The sequence below is a fragment of the Terrapene carolina genome, unplaced genomic scaffold (assembly GCF_002925995.2).
Source record: "Terrapene carolina triunguis isolate 2854851 unplaced genomic scaffold, T_m_triunguis-2.0 Scaffold62, whole genome shotgun sequence".
In the NCBI taxonomy this organism is placed as follows: Eukaryota; Metazoa; Chordata; order Testudines; family Emydidae; genus Terrapene; species Terrapene triunguis.
In genome coordinates this window covers 55578051-55595345 of record NW_020664413.1, presented here as the reverse complement: position 1 = coordinate 55595345, position 17295 = coordinate 55578051, and the positions used below count along the sequence as shown (strand labels likewise).

Below are 17295 nucleotides of genomic sequence, written 5' to 3'. Positions count from 1 at the left end.
TAGGTGTAAAATACCTTGTGCCAAATTTAGCTTCTGCAAAAAACAATACACATCTTCTGAAATCAGTGCAGTTGCTCCCTCTTAGGCCAGGGCTGAATCTGGTCCCTTGACATGATGGTAGTGCAGAGAAGTCAAATAGTCACTACAATCACACAACACTTACTTTGAAAATCACCAGAACTTACTTTCTCCGCAGAGCTGAATTTGGGTTTTTAGCTGTTCTATGTCGCAGGAGAACCGGGCAGACCTACCCAGCTCTTCATCATATTTGCGTTCACTCACAAAGTGCTACAAAAATACACGGAAATTAACATTGACTAACATTCTAATGTATCCCGCTTCATTATATGGATGGTGAAGAAATCACCCTAATGTTAATTATCCCAAAGTCACTGTAAGGTCTCCGCTGTCTGTCATACACCAATGCTCAGGCTCTCTGCACAGAATCTGAGCAAATAAAACAGGAGTTTCCCATTCTGTATTAAGTTCTGGCAGTGTAAAGGGACCTTGAAGTAGGTGTACATTACACTGTACAATACACCCACTTTAAGGTCCCTTTTCAATGCCAGAGATGGAATCAGGCCCAAAATGGCCTGATGATTGTTAGGCCTCTCAGAGGCCTATGGCCTGGTCTACACTAACCCCGCACTTCAAACTAAGGTACGCAAATTCAGCTACGCTAATAACGTAGCTGAATTCGAAGTACCTTAGTTCGAATTTACCATGGGTCCAGATGCGGCAGGCAGGCTCCCCCGTCGATGCCGCGTACTCCTCTCGCCGAGCTGGAGTACCGGCGTCGACGGCGAGCACTTCCGGGATCGATCCCAGAAGATCGATTGCTTACGGCCGGACCAGGAAGTAAGTGTAGACCTGCCCTTTGATTTCGACCGAAAGATTTTGTTGACTCACTTGCAGAACCTGGTGGAAGTGGCTGGGAATGCCCTTCTGTAGCTTTGCTTCCTCCTCTGTGACAGGTACTAAAGGATAGAAAGAAATCTCTTGGCTTCCTTCCTGAGAGCTCTGACATGTGGGGTTATACAGAGCTCCAACTTGTAGCCCCTCCTGGTCACTGCATATGCCTCCACCAGGGAGGGGAGAGAGCAAGGTATTTTGGTGTGCTACAATAATATACCAGCAGTACTCTGTTCTGGGGGTTACCTGGTCACTTACAAGTGCACTTCAAGGTACTGGCTACAGTCCAAAAAGCCTTAGCAGCAACCATTATGGGGGGGATGGCCTCTTTCCTGATGTCATGTTGTCACCCCCAGTGTCCGTTTCTGTGCCAAGGCAATCTCAGCGAAGCTGTCACCTGCAGTCTGAGTTGGTGTGCTTCACAGCACAATACAAGAAGAACCAGATTGACTGATGGATCAATTTGATATGTGGGAAAAGGAGCTTGTGTCATTCTTCCACTGTGCAGAAGTTTTTGTTCTTTGGCCTTTAAGCTTACAGGCTCTATTGGTCGCAACTAATTGGGACTAATAACTCTGGGATGCACACACAGCAGAAGCCCCTGCTACACTATTTAATGGGGTGCAGCTTGGACCTCCTCCATACTAGTTTCTATTCATTGGCCAGAAGTACAGAGGCTTGCCCTGAGCAGGTGCCCCTCCCTGCCACACCCACAAATGGTCAGCAACAGTCCTAAACATTTATAGCACAGAATAGGGATACAAAGTTATGTTGGCAGCACAGGCTCAGTATCCATGTAAAGAGAGCACACATCCAAATGGAAGTGTCTTGGTGGACTAACCTTAATTTCAGCCCTGAGTTCAGCCAGTTGTGTCTCAGCCATCTGACTAGCTAAGTCTGTCAGTCTCTTTAGCTCCTCAGCTCTTTTCTGACGAGCAGTCAAGATTTCCACTGCCAAGCAAAAAGGATAATACATTAGTGCTAAGAACATAATCGCTTTTTAACTAAGTACTGTCTGTACATTAACATTATTTGCAGCGTTGTTGTAGCTGTGTTGGTTCCAGGATAGTAGTGAGACAAGGTGGCTGAGGTAATATCTTGTATTGGACCAATTTCTGTTGGTGAGAGACACAAGCTTTTGAGCTAACACAGAGCACTTCTTCAGGTCTGGGAAGAAGAGCTCTGTGCAGCTGGAAAGCTTGGAAAAGGTATTATCTCACCCACCTTGTCTCTGTTCATTAACATTGTACATCAACATGGGGAAAACATACAACATGCCAAGCACATTTCCACCCATATGACCCTGTCTGCACCAATAAATCCATTGATTTGGATTAAACGTAACCGTTTATTGTTAAGAAAGCTATGAAATTGATATGCTGTTAGAAAATCAAAATCCCCACCCAAAGTTAAACCTGCCCTTCCACATTTAGACAACCAGATGGTACATACGGTGTTTTGAGCTTTTTCCAATGCTTTTTTTTTTTTTAAAGCACAAAATCATCGAGGACTCAGCTGAGATGTAGGAAGTGACTTGAGCCAACAGCCTTACATCCGGGTGCATGATGTCTTTTATTTAGATGTGACCATTTTATCCCCTTCTGAAAGAATTCTGTTAATATATAGTTTGTCTAATTTATAAGAGTTATGGTTTTGCTTTCAAGTACAGATTATGCTCTTACGTAGTTTATCTAATGAAGCCATATTCCATTTATGTAACAAATTCTAAATGCACAAGATTTTTATGAAAAATATTAAATATACAAGACTTCACATGTTGTATACCCTGTATAAGGAAATGATTATTTTACACTCCCTAATCTGCTATCAGAAAAAATTCTTATGAACCACAATAGCAATGGCCAACTCTTTCTTGATGTTTAGGATTATGTAATATGACAAATTGTGGAGGACAATGAAATTTGCAGTTACTGCACACTAACATCCCATGTAGACAAGCCCTTACCCTCTTTGTGCCTCCGTTATACCATCATTAAAATGAGGTGTAATATGACCAAATCTTACAGAGGGTTTGTGTTGATTAATCCCCTAATTTTTGTAAAGAGCTTTGAGTTCCTCACATGGAAGGCTCTGTGGCAGTGAAGAGCACTGATAGTTATGCTTAAGTGGTGGCCTTTTCTTTGCTCCTTAGCTGATGTTTTCATTCCACCCATCATCCTTAGCCATACATGGAATATAGCCTCCAGCGTTGTTACGTGGAGAATCCCTGTTGGATTGCTAAACAAGTCACTACGTTTTATAGTGATCACCTTGCTTATACTTTATTCCTGGCTGAAGGATTACTTTAAATTGTGCTAACTGTGCTGTCTCTACAGGTTCAGGACCACATTTTCCAAAGTGACAGTCCAAATCATGTGCTAAAATTCCACAGCTGCAGACGCACGCTGGCATGTGGTACACATGCAAATACCTATTTTTGCACACTGTTAAGGTTATCAATTTGGGAAATTTGACCTATAGAAATACACCGATATAACGCGACCTGATATAACACGAATTCGGATATAACGTGGTAAAGCAGTGCTCCGGGGGAGGTGGGGGGGGCTGCGCACTCCGGTGGATCAAAGCAAGTTCAATATAACGCGGTTTCACCTATAACACAGTAAGATTTTTTTGGCTCCCAAGGACAGCGTTATATCGGGGTAGAGGTGTAGTAAAAATGATCATCAGTTAAATAATCCTCCGATGTGGCAGAAAGATGTGAAGATAAATAATAACATAATTATTAATTAATACTACACACATTTCAGTAATAACAGCAACCCGAAGATCTAAAAGCACTTTACAGACTCTAACCCTCACAATAGCCCTGAGAGACAGCAGAAGCTGCAATTTAAAGAAAGGCACAGAAACCTGCCCAAACACACATACAGTGTCAATGGGAGAGCAGGGAATTGAATCCAAAGTGATATATTAATACAGCACAAACCCAATAGGTACACCCTAAGTTAGAATCTCTGTATAATATAACTAGTTTTACTTAACCCAAAAAGTGGATTCTAGCCTCAGACTAGATTAACGTGTAGCCCTCTGATAACATCAGAGCTGTACTGTGCATTTCTAAAATGTGGCTTTATTTGTGCATTGGATCCTGCTCCACTGACATCAATGGGAATTTTGCCATTGACTTCACTGAAGCAGGAGCATGCCCACCAGGTGATTATAACAGTCTCTGCAGGTAACCAAGGAACTGCTGGCATGTTTCTATCATCATCATAAAAAAAAATAAAAAAATCCCCCCAGAACTCCAGATCCACATGTCTATCATGTTTGTGTTAGAAGATCTCTCACAGGAAACATTTTAAGTGTACATTATGGACAAACTTTGCTAGAATAATTTGTTCTCTTTGGCCTCCACACATGTATAGTCACAAGGAACTTATCTGAAAACACAGATTTGTTGTTGTTGTTTTAAACACCTTTCCGCTAACTCAAGAGATCTACATACAAATGCAGCACTCCAGAACATGTGTATTTGTGACCCGCCCCCATAGCGCTTTAGGTTCAAAAACCAATGAAAGACTGATAGATTTTTGTCTGTCACAGATGAAGAGACTTCTTCCTGAGTTACTAATATTGGGACAAATCCTGAGCTCACTGCTCAGCCTTTTTAGTCCTTACTCAGACATACTCCCACTAGAGCTGGTTTAAAAGTGTTATTGCTAATATGGGGTGTACCGCTGCTGCTGCAGTGTCCCATTAAATCATTGTTGTGTGTTACCTTTTCCCTCACCAGAATATACCTATCTAGATGACACCTATACAAGAGACAGAAATTAGATGAAAGTCTGGAATGCATCTGATCAGATTTGCCTCAACAGATAATTAGGAAAACAGGTTTTGAGCAACATCTGTTTTTAAGATACCTTTTAAATTCATGAGCATAATTACAACTTTCCTTAAAAATGATGTAAAGCCAAATATAGCCGTATTATGTGATATTTCACTATATATCTTCATATATTCAAAGTCATGTATATAGTACTATAGTGAACGTAATGAGATATATTTTACTGTTTCACCATTAGCAAACGAATGCAGGGATTGAGAAAGGAAAATGCAAGAAGCACTCTACAAACTGTAACAGTAGGTTAAGTCTCAGCTTTGAAATCTCTAGATTACTTGGGATCACAGGTTTAAATCTTAACTGGGTTGATTCTTCAACCCTCCAAGACAGATAAAATGATTTCCATGTGTGTGACAGGGTACTATCATCAGTTAAAATATATATGTCATTAAAGTCAGCAGGTAAGTTTCTGAATACGTGCAGGGGCAAATCTGTAATAAGAAGGTGCCGTATTTACAGTCACTTTTCAGAACAAAAACATACTTTAAAAACGGAGGTTCTGTCCATTCAGAGTCATTAAAAATCCCATGGACATTTTCATAAGAGAAGGGGTTTGGCTGCGTGTATACAGGACTCAATCCTGCAAGCCTGGTGCAAACAAAACTCTCATTGATATCAATGGGGATTCCACACATGGAATGTTTGCAGGACTGGATGTTTAGTCTCTAAAAAAGTGTGTTGAGTCCTTCAGAATGAAAGGTGCCATATAAATAGAGAACACTAGAGAACTAGTGATGTCACCGCATCCAAATATTCTGAAGGGTTAATAAATTCCAAGGCAAAAAAGTGACTTCTTGACTATATGAAATTCTGCAGCCATCTTTAGATTTTGACATGCCTGCATTATTGACTATTACTAAGGCTATGTTTTAGTCACAGGTATTTTTAGTAAAAGCCATGGACAGGTCACGGGCAGTAAACAAAAATTCACGGCCAGTGACCTGTCCATGACTTTTACTAAAAATACCTGAGACTAAAACTTGGGTTGGGGGTTCTCTGGGGGTGGTGATCTGGGGGCGCCGCTGGTCCGGGGGGGGGGGAGAGGGCGGCAGCGATGGCGCATGGCCTGGGACCCTCACTGGTGCTGGGGGGGGGGGGGGGGGGGGTTGGCGGGGTGGCAGGCTCCCAACCGGGCTCTGCACAGCTTCCTGGAAGCAGCCAGCATGTCCCTGCAGCTCCTAGGGGAGGGAAGGCCGGGGGGCTCTGCGCACTGTCCCCGCCATGAGCTTCAGCTCTGCTGCTCCCATTGGCTGCGCAGCTCCCATTGGACAGGAACCACAGCCAATGGGAGCTGCAGGGGCAGCGCGTAGAGCCCCCTGGTCCGTCCGCCTAGGAGCTACAGGGATGTGCCGGACACTTTCGGGGAGTTCCCCCCCAATGTAAGCGCTGCCCTGCACCCCAGTCCTGAGCTCCCTCCCACACCCAAACTGCCCCAGCAGTGGCCGGTGCGACTGGCCCAGGAGCTGCCTGATCTGCTCGGACAGCCCTGGAGCCAGCCGCACGGGCAGCTGCAGAAGTCACGGAGGTCACAGAAAGTCACGGAATCCGTGACTTCTGTGACAGACACGGAGCTTTAACTAATACATGTTAACACTCCAGCTGAATTTATAGGGATGGAAATCTATTAAGCTTTGCTACACAATTCTTTTAGCCAGAACTTGTTCAGGAAGTGGTAGAGAATACCAGAGGCCCTGTATACAACAAACAATGCTGTAATGCTGCTGGAGGAATTGATTTACTACTACATTTTTCTGCAGAATCAAAAACACACGTTCTCCCAACTTTTCCAAAACATACACAGGCTCTCTAGTATGTTTTCTACTTACTGGCTTCTTCTTTAACTTTATCAACTTCTGCCATTAATGACACTTCTTTGTCTATGATGCTAAAAAGGAAAAAAAAAAAAAGATTTAACCCAAGATAAAACTATGATGTGAAGCAAAACTAAAATATCTTGTACTAATAAATGCTATTATACAAAAGACTTCAGAACACTGTTACTAAGAGATTTGGAATTAATAAAGGGAAAAATTAAATGGAAAGAGATAAAATAACTAGAGATTAACTGAATACAGCAGCCAGTGCTAACCAATCTCTAATGAAAGTTAATATATTATTAGCCAGATACTATCCTTTTGCATTTATATGTGGATATCGCTGATCTAGCTGCACAAGTACTGTCTGGGTGCAATGGTACTCAAGTCCATATTCTCACTTCTGGATTAGTAAAATGCACCCTAGCTAATATCCGTGTTGACCTGGTTTACCTCACAGTGCAGTTTGTTACAACAATGTAATTATGGCCATGAGCTAACAGCTTTCTCTCCTTAAATGATCAGGGAACAAGTTTCTCCAGAACATGGTATTTTAATCGAGTAATTAGTCTGTCCTTATGTAAGATACATAACCTTTGGCACATCACCCAGCAAGGTCACTAGCTGGAAGATTCACCCTCCTTGCCCAGTTTTTGTAGGATTTATGGAACGAGACAGGTACATGGTTGACTTCCTTCCCACCTTCTTCTCCTGCAGAGTTGCTGAGCTCCCCCACTCAAGCAGAACTCCTGCAACCCTCTGCCACAGCGCTCCCCAGTCCCCATCTGTGCTTTTTAACTGGCAAAATGCAAGCAGACAGGTGGATCTGTTGAGAGTTAACAGTGGGTCAAAGGAACTTTTAACATAATGATGCAATTTAGTGAAGTAACAGCACTAGAGAGCTCCCCAATAGATGGCGCTTTTGTACATAGCTCTGATATACTTTGTAAAAGAGTTCTTGTTTATTAACCATTATCAACATTAATTTTTCAGTTTCAAAAGGGTATTTTTCAGAATCAAAAGGGTTTTGGTCTTGCTTTTAAAAAAAGGGATGGCAAGTAGGTCAGATACCACAAGTGAAATCAGGCAGGCCACTACCGGGGGAAGTGGAAAGTTTAGCTCTTACTACAGAAACATCATAAAATCATAAGCCGTGGCACAGAATGAGATATTAGGAGTTCAAGACCTAAAAATAGCACCATGAAATATAGCTTTCTTTCTGAATCAAACCTTACTGATGTGAGGAGACTCACAGAAGTCAATAGAACTGAAACCTTCCATGAATAAGGCAAGGCTGATCAGGCCCTATACATCTGGGTTGTTATTCTTTCAGTACTCTAACATAATTGCATTGGGTGATGTGATTTGTATGAAAAGCAAGGGACAGTGCAGCTTCGCACCACCCCCAGTGTAGCTCTGTGCCTCTTTGACACAATCGGGCCCATAACGGGAACAATTATATTAGCAATACATGTGTAAATACAGATATTAATGTACGTATGGTCCTACAGCCCAATAAAGAGTATAAACCAAGAGTATGTACGTGATGTAACAGCAACGTGAAGTGTAGTTACACACAGTGTAAGCCTAGAGTATGTATGTAACAGTAACACAAAATGTGGTTATAGATAGGCTCACTTATAATTATAAAATTGCTTCTTCTTGCCAAAGACCAACTGTATGTGCTTTAACTGTGCATACGTCCTTTGTCAGGAGTCTATATTCTGCATTGTCAGATGGATGAAACAAGAACTAGAGATGGGCTCGGAGTAAAACTCTGGCTCCGAACAGTGCCTCCTTTTAGTAAGGTTCATTTTCTAATCCAAACTTTGCACCTCTCCTCTCTCTACAATGGGCCAAATCAAAACCCCACATCCAAACTTTGGGGTTGTTCAGATCAGATCTGAACTTTGTAGCTAGCACAAGTCTTTTCCATCTTTAGCTATACAGCCTGACTGGTACTAGGAAACTGAACAATCAACCCCTTAAGTCTCAATCATACCTTCTAAAACAGCATTGAAAATGTTTTTTTTTCCTAGTCTACACCAACACACACAGATTTCATTACAGGTTCAGAGGCACCCATTGCTGATAAATATTTTCAACAATTCAGTTTCCTGCTATAGACCAATCTTATTATGATCCTAAATAACTAACAGGATACAAGGATATTTGTGTAAAAGCAAATACAGGTCATGATTCTTCTCTCTTACTCTTACACTGAAATAACTTTACTGACTTCCCCATCCAGCATGCCCTTTTAGGCAGCTGTTACTTGGCCCATACTATATATAATACTTTACAATACACAAGAGTTCAGCTCTGCAGTTTCAGTACTGTGAACAAAAAGCTCTCATGAAGTCAATGGGAGTTGTGTGGATAATGATTGGTGAACAAGGTCTTAAAGGATTCACCAGAGCACTGGAAACTACAAGTTAGTTGTGGTATAAACACCTGACCAAGTGGAAATGGTTGTTTGCAGTGCCGTTATAGCCGTGTTGGTCCCAGGATATTACAGAGACAATGTGGGTGAGGTAATATCTTTTATTGGACCAACTTCTGTTGGTGAGAGAGACAAGCTTTTGAGCCACATAGAGCTCTTCTTCAGGTCTAGGTTTCCATTTCAGACAGCTAAATTCAGTATCTTCCATTGTTGTATGCAGTGTAGTTGTAGCTGTGTCAGTCCCAGGTCCTGAAGAAGTAGGACCTGAAGAAGTGGTCCAATGGGTGCTCAATATTCTCCAGGCATCTGAATAGACTTGGGATCCAAATGGGCAATTGATAATTCCAGCTTATTGCTCGGAAAAGCAATTGCTTCCCAGAATCTATTTCCTATTAATCATTCATGACCACACAGGGTACTGAACTTCCTTGGCTGAATTCTCCAGGTGACAACAGTGAGTCGTGAAAATTGCACACAAAACAAACAAAAAAAGCACTTACAAAAGTGCATCTACAGTATGCCACGGGTTATATAAACACAACCTTCAGACTGGAAAAAAAAATGAAGAAATACCAAGCAATAAGTTCATGTAAACAGAATTCACAAAAAAGGCCTGGTCCAATCCACTTCAGACCAACTCCCTCCCCATTCCAATAATAGATCTTTGAATATATGCTAAATTGCTTGGCCAGTTACATTATATTTTGATTCCAAATAAAAAAGCTTTTATTACCAAAGGAAGAACGAGATCATAGCAGACCCAAATTTCTTGTATATTGTACAATTAATCACAGTAATAACTTGTCATTTTCTAGATAAGTTTTCACTCTTGATCTATTCTGGTTGGCTAATAAAGAACCCCCCAGGAAGGTGCTCAGATACAACACAGAAGTTCCTAGATAGACAGGAATGATTTTGAAATTCCCTTCACAGCTATTAACTGTAATTGAAGATTGAGGCATAAACAAACGTGACATGTCTGTGGTTCATTTGCCACCAACAGAATAAATAATATGTTAGACTAAGCTAATTTAAAGACCAGATCCTCAGCTGGTGTAAATGACATGGCTCCACTGAAGTCAAAGGAGGTACACGAATTTATACTAGGAGAGGATCTGGCCCCATAGCTCTAGTATTATAGGAGGAGGATGGCATACCTAATCCCAGCAGGTGGTTGTAAATCAACAGTTCTTAAACTGGAAATTGCGAATCACCAATACATCATGAAGGATTTGTAAGGGGTCTATGAACTAATGAAGGAATATGCCTTTCCCCAGTGAATGTCTAATGCCAAACAGCACTGGAAGGTGGAGACTCAGTGTAGTCCGCTTCTCATTTACTCATGGCAGGACCAGGGTCTGCTGGGAGTGAAACTGACTAGTCTGATTCAATTTCCCTTTCAGCAGAGCCCTGTGCAAAAGGAGGTTAGTGCAGAACTCTCTTAACTCTTCACCTGCCAATGGAACTTCACAGAGAAGGGAACAAATGAAAAAGAGTGACAAACAGAGGGGGGAAAAAGATAGAAGACAAATGTACACAGAAAGAAGAAAAATAAATAAGGGTATATCTACCCTGAAATTGAAGGTGTGTTTGCAACTTGAGGGGAGACACCCACAGCAGCAGCACGGACACTATACAAACTTGCCCTAAACCCTAGGTACATAACTGCGTTGCTAACCCACACTGGGGTCTGTGCCACTGCCTATTCACTGCCAGTTTTAGCCACATTAGCTAAATTACACCAAGCATAGGTATGTCTATCGGAGCTGCAATCACCCCTCCAATTGCAATGTAGACATTCCCCCAAGAGGGAGACATGGATGTAAAGAAGAAAGAAGACAAGTGGATGCTCCTGGGGCTGGTGTTGAGGCAAACCCATTTCCCTGCTATCTTTAGGGGTATGTCTACACTGCAAATAAAAACTGCCGGCTGTCCTGTGCCAGCTGGCTTGGGCTGTGGGGCTGTTTAATTGCAGTGTAGATGACCAGGCTCAGGCGGGAGCCTGGGCTCTAGGACTCTGTGAGGTGGGAGAGTCCCAGAGCTCAGGCTGCAGCCCAAACCAGAATGTCTACATCGCAATTAAACAACCCCACAGCTTGAGCCTCACGAGCCTGAGTGAGCGGGCCCAGCCCAGCCGCGGGTGTCTACATGCAGCGTAGACATACCCTTAATATTCCAAGCCATTCTCACACCGAAGATTTTGCTGCTCGTGCTTGTATTGAACAGTTTCTTCAATTGTAAGTAGTCTAATTGGTTTCAATGAGACTTCTCAAGGACTAAGGTACCACTCACCCTAAGCAACGCCATTAGATTCTGGCCCTATAAGCTACCAACACTTGAGGCTGCTCAGAGCATTGCTTACCAATCTCTGAAATGAGTCCACAGTATGACCTTTCCCTGTTGTAAACTGGCTCTCCGAATGCCTTTACATTATGCCTCAATATTGTCACTTTCAGACCTCATCAGTCTCCACTGGATACCAAAGCTGACAGGTGACCTCCTAATGTGTGTTTTGCAGCTGTTGGAGTGAAGGGTGGGTGGGAGGCTGAAAACTCATGTAGGGTCTTGGGGAGCTTGGGCCTATTGTAGGGTCATGGAGTGTGAAGGGAAGGAGAACTCCAAGTTTAGAGAGCTGAACATTTGGAGAGGAAGTCCCTTTTCCTTTAAAACTGAGTGAATGTGAGGCCACAATCATTCAGTTCTACATAAAACTTACATATAGTTGAAAGAATGTTCGGTCACCAAAAATAAAAAATAAAAAAGGACAGATAAATAACAACAATTAGCATTTATATAGAGTTTCTAAGTTGCAGATCTCAAAGCATTTTACAAAGATGTTATTTATCTTCATTTTAAAGATGGGAAAAATTAAACACAGACAGATTAAGAAATTTGCCTGAGGACACAACAATAGCAGCAGGAGGGGAGTAGAACTCCGTTTTTTGATTCCCAACAAATAATATTATTTTGCACAATACCCATCAGTCTCTTGGACTTAGTACTAAAGCCAAAAAAGTGTTGGCTCCTACAGCAGTTTTATAAAACTCTGTAAACTGATCAGCTAGGCCACATGTTAGAGACTCAGACTGGTTGAGCTCATAGATGGACAAATAATGAGCTCATAGATGGCATAAACTCTGTTTGCCATACCGAATTATATTTTTATAAAGATTAATAGCACAACGCCCTTCCCAAAAGACAATGTGGGTCAGAAGAAAACTACAGGTAAATATAATGTCACTCGTGCCACATCAGAGATGATTACTTACGTATGGAATAAGGTCTGCCTGGTTTTTGCACTTGCTTTCTCATATGCCTTTCCTGAGGTAAAAATTTTGGGGATGGCTTTGCACAAAGATTCGGTATTTGAATTACAATATTATAGAGTCACCTTTTCTTATTGAACATGAAAAGGATTTGACTCTATGGATAAGCAATCAAATAAAACATCCAATGACACAGAGCTTATTCACATCCTTTTTCCTCAAACAGCACTGGAAAGTCACAAAAATCCATATACAGTAGTTGCAAACTGCCCTTCAGCATAGAAGTTTGACTCAGACTGTAATTCAGGGAGAGAACTCAGGGTCTGATCCTGTGAGGTGCAAAACGTCTCCTTCAATCAAAAGGGACAGATCTTAGCACCACGGACTACACAATCCTTCAATCGCAACCCCTCTACCCATGGACCCCCAAACTCCCTTAATGCTTGTGAGAAAAGCTGGGCTTCACAATATGCCCAAAGGTCACCAAAACTGGGACTCTGGGAGAGCAAGGAGGGACATGCATTTCAGAGTTAAAGATTCCTTAAGGAAAATGCCCTGCTAATAACTCCTTCAGTAGCCCTAGGCCTAAAGAAAGAGCAGTGTTGTGAACCTGGGTTACCAATTACAGACATTTCCTTAACCAGGGGTGCAGAAGTCACCCTTGCCAGTTTTTCAGGTTGGTTCAACAACATAATTTCAGTCATCAGCTCTCCCTCATCCATTCTCCACCTTTAACACTTGGCTGTTCATTTCACTGCACCATCTTGGTCTGATGTGATGGAAATGTAGAGCTCAGAATATCAGCAAACTGAATACAACGCATCCCATGTTTCCTCAATAACATAGCCAGGTTGGACAAGAAGAGGTGACAAAAACCAACCCTGAAGAATCCTTCATAAAAGGCACAAGTGGGTGAATAGAGACAGGAGAGGAATTCAGCAAAGTAGCAGGGGAGCAAGCCATCTGGTGGTGTTTATACAATGAAATTCAGGCAGCAGGTTAAGTTTTGATAGTCTCAGTTTGGTGGCCAGTCAAAGCACCTTGGGTGCATAACCCTCATCTGTTGGGCAGTTTTATTTTAAATCAGCTTCCTTTTATGTTTTCTTAATTTAATTGTATTAAATGCAGAATAATAAAGTGGAATATTAGATTTTTCATAGCATCTTTCACAGAAGAATCCAAAGCATTTACGTGTTTCACAAACAACATAGTGTACAAATGCACCCACGTTAAGTGGAGGGTGGCAACCAACTAGTGCACAGCACAACAATGTAAGGGGGGGAATTTCGGCCAAGGACACCAGGCAAATCTCTCATTTTTACCAAAAGGGTCACGTGGGCCCTTACCATCCACCTGGAACAGGCTGAAGTTCAGTTTTAAGCATGTCTTCTGAAAGAATTACATAAAATCAACTGCATAGCACTCAGTTTGTTGTGAATGTACGTGTGGTCGCCACCCTTGGTCTTTGTGTGTTCCTAGAGACCCTAAATCTGAAGCAAGCAGCAGAGGTGACTTCCACTCTGTTAAGCCTGAAACTGTAGTTGCCAGAGCTGAACCCATGATGGTGTAACACCACATTACAAAATTCACTTTCAATAAAATAAAAGGCGACATTGTCCAGTATTCACTTTATCACAGAATTGAGATCTAATTTATCCCTGCTGGGAGTTAAGCATTTATTACGTGTGGTGTAAGAAGCTAGGTAAGTGTAAGAATTTTATTTTCTGCATACATCACCTTTAAATTTCCAGGATGCTTCTGAATGCACCTGCCAGTTTGTAAGGGGGAGCAGATGCAGCCTGTCCCAGAGAAGATACATACTGTACTTTCTTACAGAGGATTTATTTTCATTTGTTCTTGTTTTGTTCCCTCTCTTCATTTATAATAAAAAACACTCCTACTGACAGTGTGTGGTTGTTCTTTGTATGTGTGAAAACACAGCAATCTGAATGCAAACACCGAGTGCCCAAAAAGTCCATATAATTAGAGAGGTAGGATTGAATGGGAAAAGGGGTTGGGTTATTTCCTATTTGATCTGAACCAAGTTATTCATGTCACCTCTTCCCTTTCTAATCAGTAGTTTGTGGTCAGTGTCAAATTATTTACTGTAATGAAGTCTGAAACTTGGTTCAATGGGGCTAGTTGTCAGTCCCTTAAAATCATCAGCACACTCTGTTAATCAGAGCAGACTGTTCATGGTTTTGTACAGAGGATGAAAAGGCAGGTCTATAGCATTGTTTGGTTACCAGAAGAAAAGCTGGATAAATGAAACTTTTCTGTGGCTGTGAACAGTGTGTGCAAGGAACAGGATTTTCTAAGTCATAACAGCATTACATTGCATTGACTAAACACAAGGAACATCTACACTCAAGCTGGAGTGGATGAACATGTGCTAGTTTTGATTGAGCTAGTGCACTAAAAACAGCAGTGTAGCTGCAGTAGCATGGGCGGCAGGATGAGCTAGCCGGCCCAAGTACAGTCTTGCCCTGGACCCTGCATACTTAGGTGGCTAGCCTGTCCCACCGCCCTGGCTACACTGCTATATTTAGTGCTCTATCTCAATCAGAGCTAATGCAGGTATGTCTACCCCAGCTGGGCATTACACCTCGAGCTTGAGAGTAGACATCTCCATAAAGGAGATGCAAAGAGCATCCCAGAATAGGCAGGGATGTCAGAGCCTTTTCCGCGCATTAAGCGACGTCTGATGGCATGGAAAGGATTCACATAGAAGTTCCCGTAGGTTAATTTTGCATGTACTGTAAGTAAGAGCACAAATCCTATTCTTGGGGTATGTCTATACTTACCTCCGGGTCCGGCGGTAAGCAATCGATCTTCTGGGATCGATTTATCACGTCTTGTCTAGACGCGATAAATCGATCCCGGATCGATCCCGGAAGTGCTCGCCGTCGACGCCGGTACTCCTGCTCCGTGAGAGGAGTACGCGGAGTCGATGGGGGAGCCTGCCTGCCACGTCTGGACCCGCGGTAAGTTCGAACTAAGGTACTTCGACTTCAGCTATGTTAAGTTGCGTATCTTAGTTCGAAGTGTGGGGTTAGTGTGGACCAGGCCTTAGTCGAAGGGATTATGACTGGGCTTTTGACACAATTTCAAAATTCACACTAGAGTATCATGGCAAAACAGGCACAAATGTCACCCTATAATGAATAGCTGGCAAAGCACTGTGGTGACAGCTGCCTCATTTCACAATTTAATAACTTTGAATTTCTTCTGACTTCAGTGGGAACAAATTCACCTTTCTCTGGTTTACAGCATGGAATTTAGTTCATGCAAAAGAAAAAGAATAGATGCTTGCCTTGGTTTTCCATAAGAATAAAAAGGACAGTGCTGTATTCTCTCTAAGATCCTTGTTAAATGATGAATGTTATTCAAACCTTTTCAGAAAGCTAGCTTTACATTGCCACACTGGCTAATTTGTGGTTGTGATCTACTGATGAAGTTAAAAAAACTCCCAAGTTTGAGGTGATTGGAATCACCTCTCTCTCTCTCCCCTCCAGCTCTAGTCATTATTAATAACCTATTATTCCTGAAGAGTGGCAATAAAAGGAGGAAACCTGGCATAATGTAAGAATCTAAACGACAGACGCTATTCAGGAAGGCTATTAATACAAGGTGCTATTTGTGCTGCCTTCCTGGCAACCATACTAAACCCCAAATAAGACTATTTCTGTACTGTGGGGTATGTATCAATCTTCCTTTCCTCAAGACAACAAATTCATTTCTTATAGCAGCCCCTGGGGAGAGAGTGGACTAACTAGGTAGAAAAAGGAAAAAGGAAAGAAGAAATTCTTGTTTCGAAAGAAAAGGCAATACCTGCCTAGAAAGGAAACGGCTTCACAAAAATCAGGCTATGGTATGACAGAAGGCAGGGTTTGAAGTGCAATGGGCCTGATTCTCCTATGATTTACCCTGGTAAAACTCCATTGACTTCAACAGAGTTACGCCAGCATGACGTTAAAATCAGGCCCCAGGAGCAACTCCAACCTGTGCTGGGGGACAAATCAGCATCTGGCACCCCAGCACGGTGGAGGCGCAAAGATGCCCCCTCCTCCCACCACTCACGCAGTCCCTGTCCTGAACTCAGCTCTGGTGAATTTGGCCCAAAGGATTTACTGTAACGACGGAGATGTTGAATTTCCCCAAGGAAACCAGCACCTTTTATAATTTTACCATGGAGATAGAATGCATTTCAGCTTGGAGGCTAAAGAAGGTGTGGTCAGAGGGGACACATTAGAACAGGGGTTCTCAACCTTTTTCTTTCTGAGTCCCCCCACCCCTCTTCGCCACATGCTATAAAAATTCCACAGCCCACCTGTGTTACAATAACTGGTTTTCTGCATATAAAAGCCAGGGCCGGCATTAGGAGGTAGCAACCAGGGCAATTGCCTGGGGCCTCATGCCACAGGGGCCCCTGCGAAGCTACATTGCTCAGGCTTCGGCTTCAGCTGTGGGTGGGGGGGCTCAGGGCCCGGGCTTCAACCCCATGCAGTGGGGCTCTGGCTTTCTGCCCTGGGCCCCAGCCAGTTTAATGCTGGCCTTGCTTGGTGGCCCCCCTGAAACATGATCGCAGCCCCCCCAGGGGGCCTCGGAACCACTGTATTAGAGGACTGCAGTAGGGCTTATCCTTTGGAACTGGAGACTGGGTTGCTTTTCATGGTCAAGGATATTTTGTGGTTGGGATCAGGAGACAGAAAGTTGGATTGTTGAGTTAGAGGTAGTTGAGTCTTTCCTTAGTGAGGAAAGGGTTGTGGACTGAGTCAGCAGAAAAATGGTCAGGGCTGGGGAGTTACTGGGGCTTTGACAGCTGGGGATTCAGAGAACTACAACATACATGGCCTCCTTGTGACTGTGCCCTGTCTTGTGTGATAATTCCACTGATTTTGGCTTTTACAAGCATGTATTCCCTAAAAATCAATTATTTTAGCGGCAACCACTTTAGGTCCACTGAGTGCTTATAAGACGTAAGTGAAAACT

At 42.6% G+C, this 17295-nt stretch overlaps 1 protein-coding gene across 7 annotated transcripts in view; it reads right to left on the bottom strand.

Moving 5' to 3' along the window:
- Positions 1-17295, bottom strand: part of SPATS2L (spermatogenesis associated serine rich 2 like) — a 119082-nt gene that overhangs the window by 7470 nt on the left and 94317 nt on the right. For all 7 annotated transcript variants that reach the window (XM_026647664.2, XM_026647660.2, XM_026647663.2 and 4 more), the window contains 3 exons: positions 6607-6665; positions 1754-1863; positions 186-288 (listed from right to left, as the gene is read on the bottom strand). In XM_026647664.2, coding sequence (XP_026503449.1) covers positions 186-288; positions 1754-1863; positions 6607-6665 — 272 coding nt within the window. The remainder of the gene's footprint in view (positions 1-185; positions 289-1753; positions 1864-6606; positions 6666-17295) is intronic.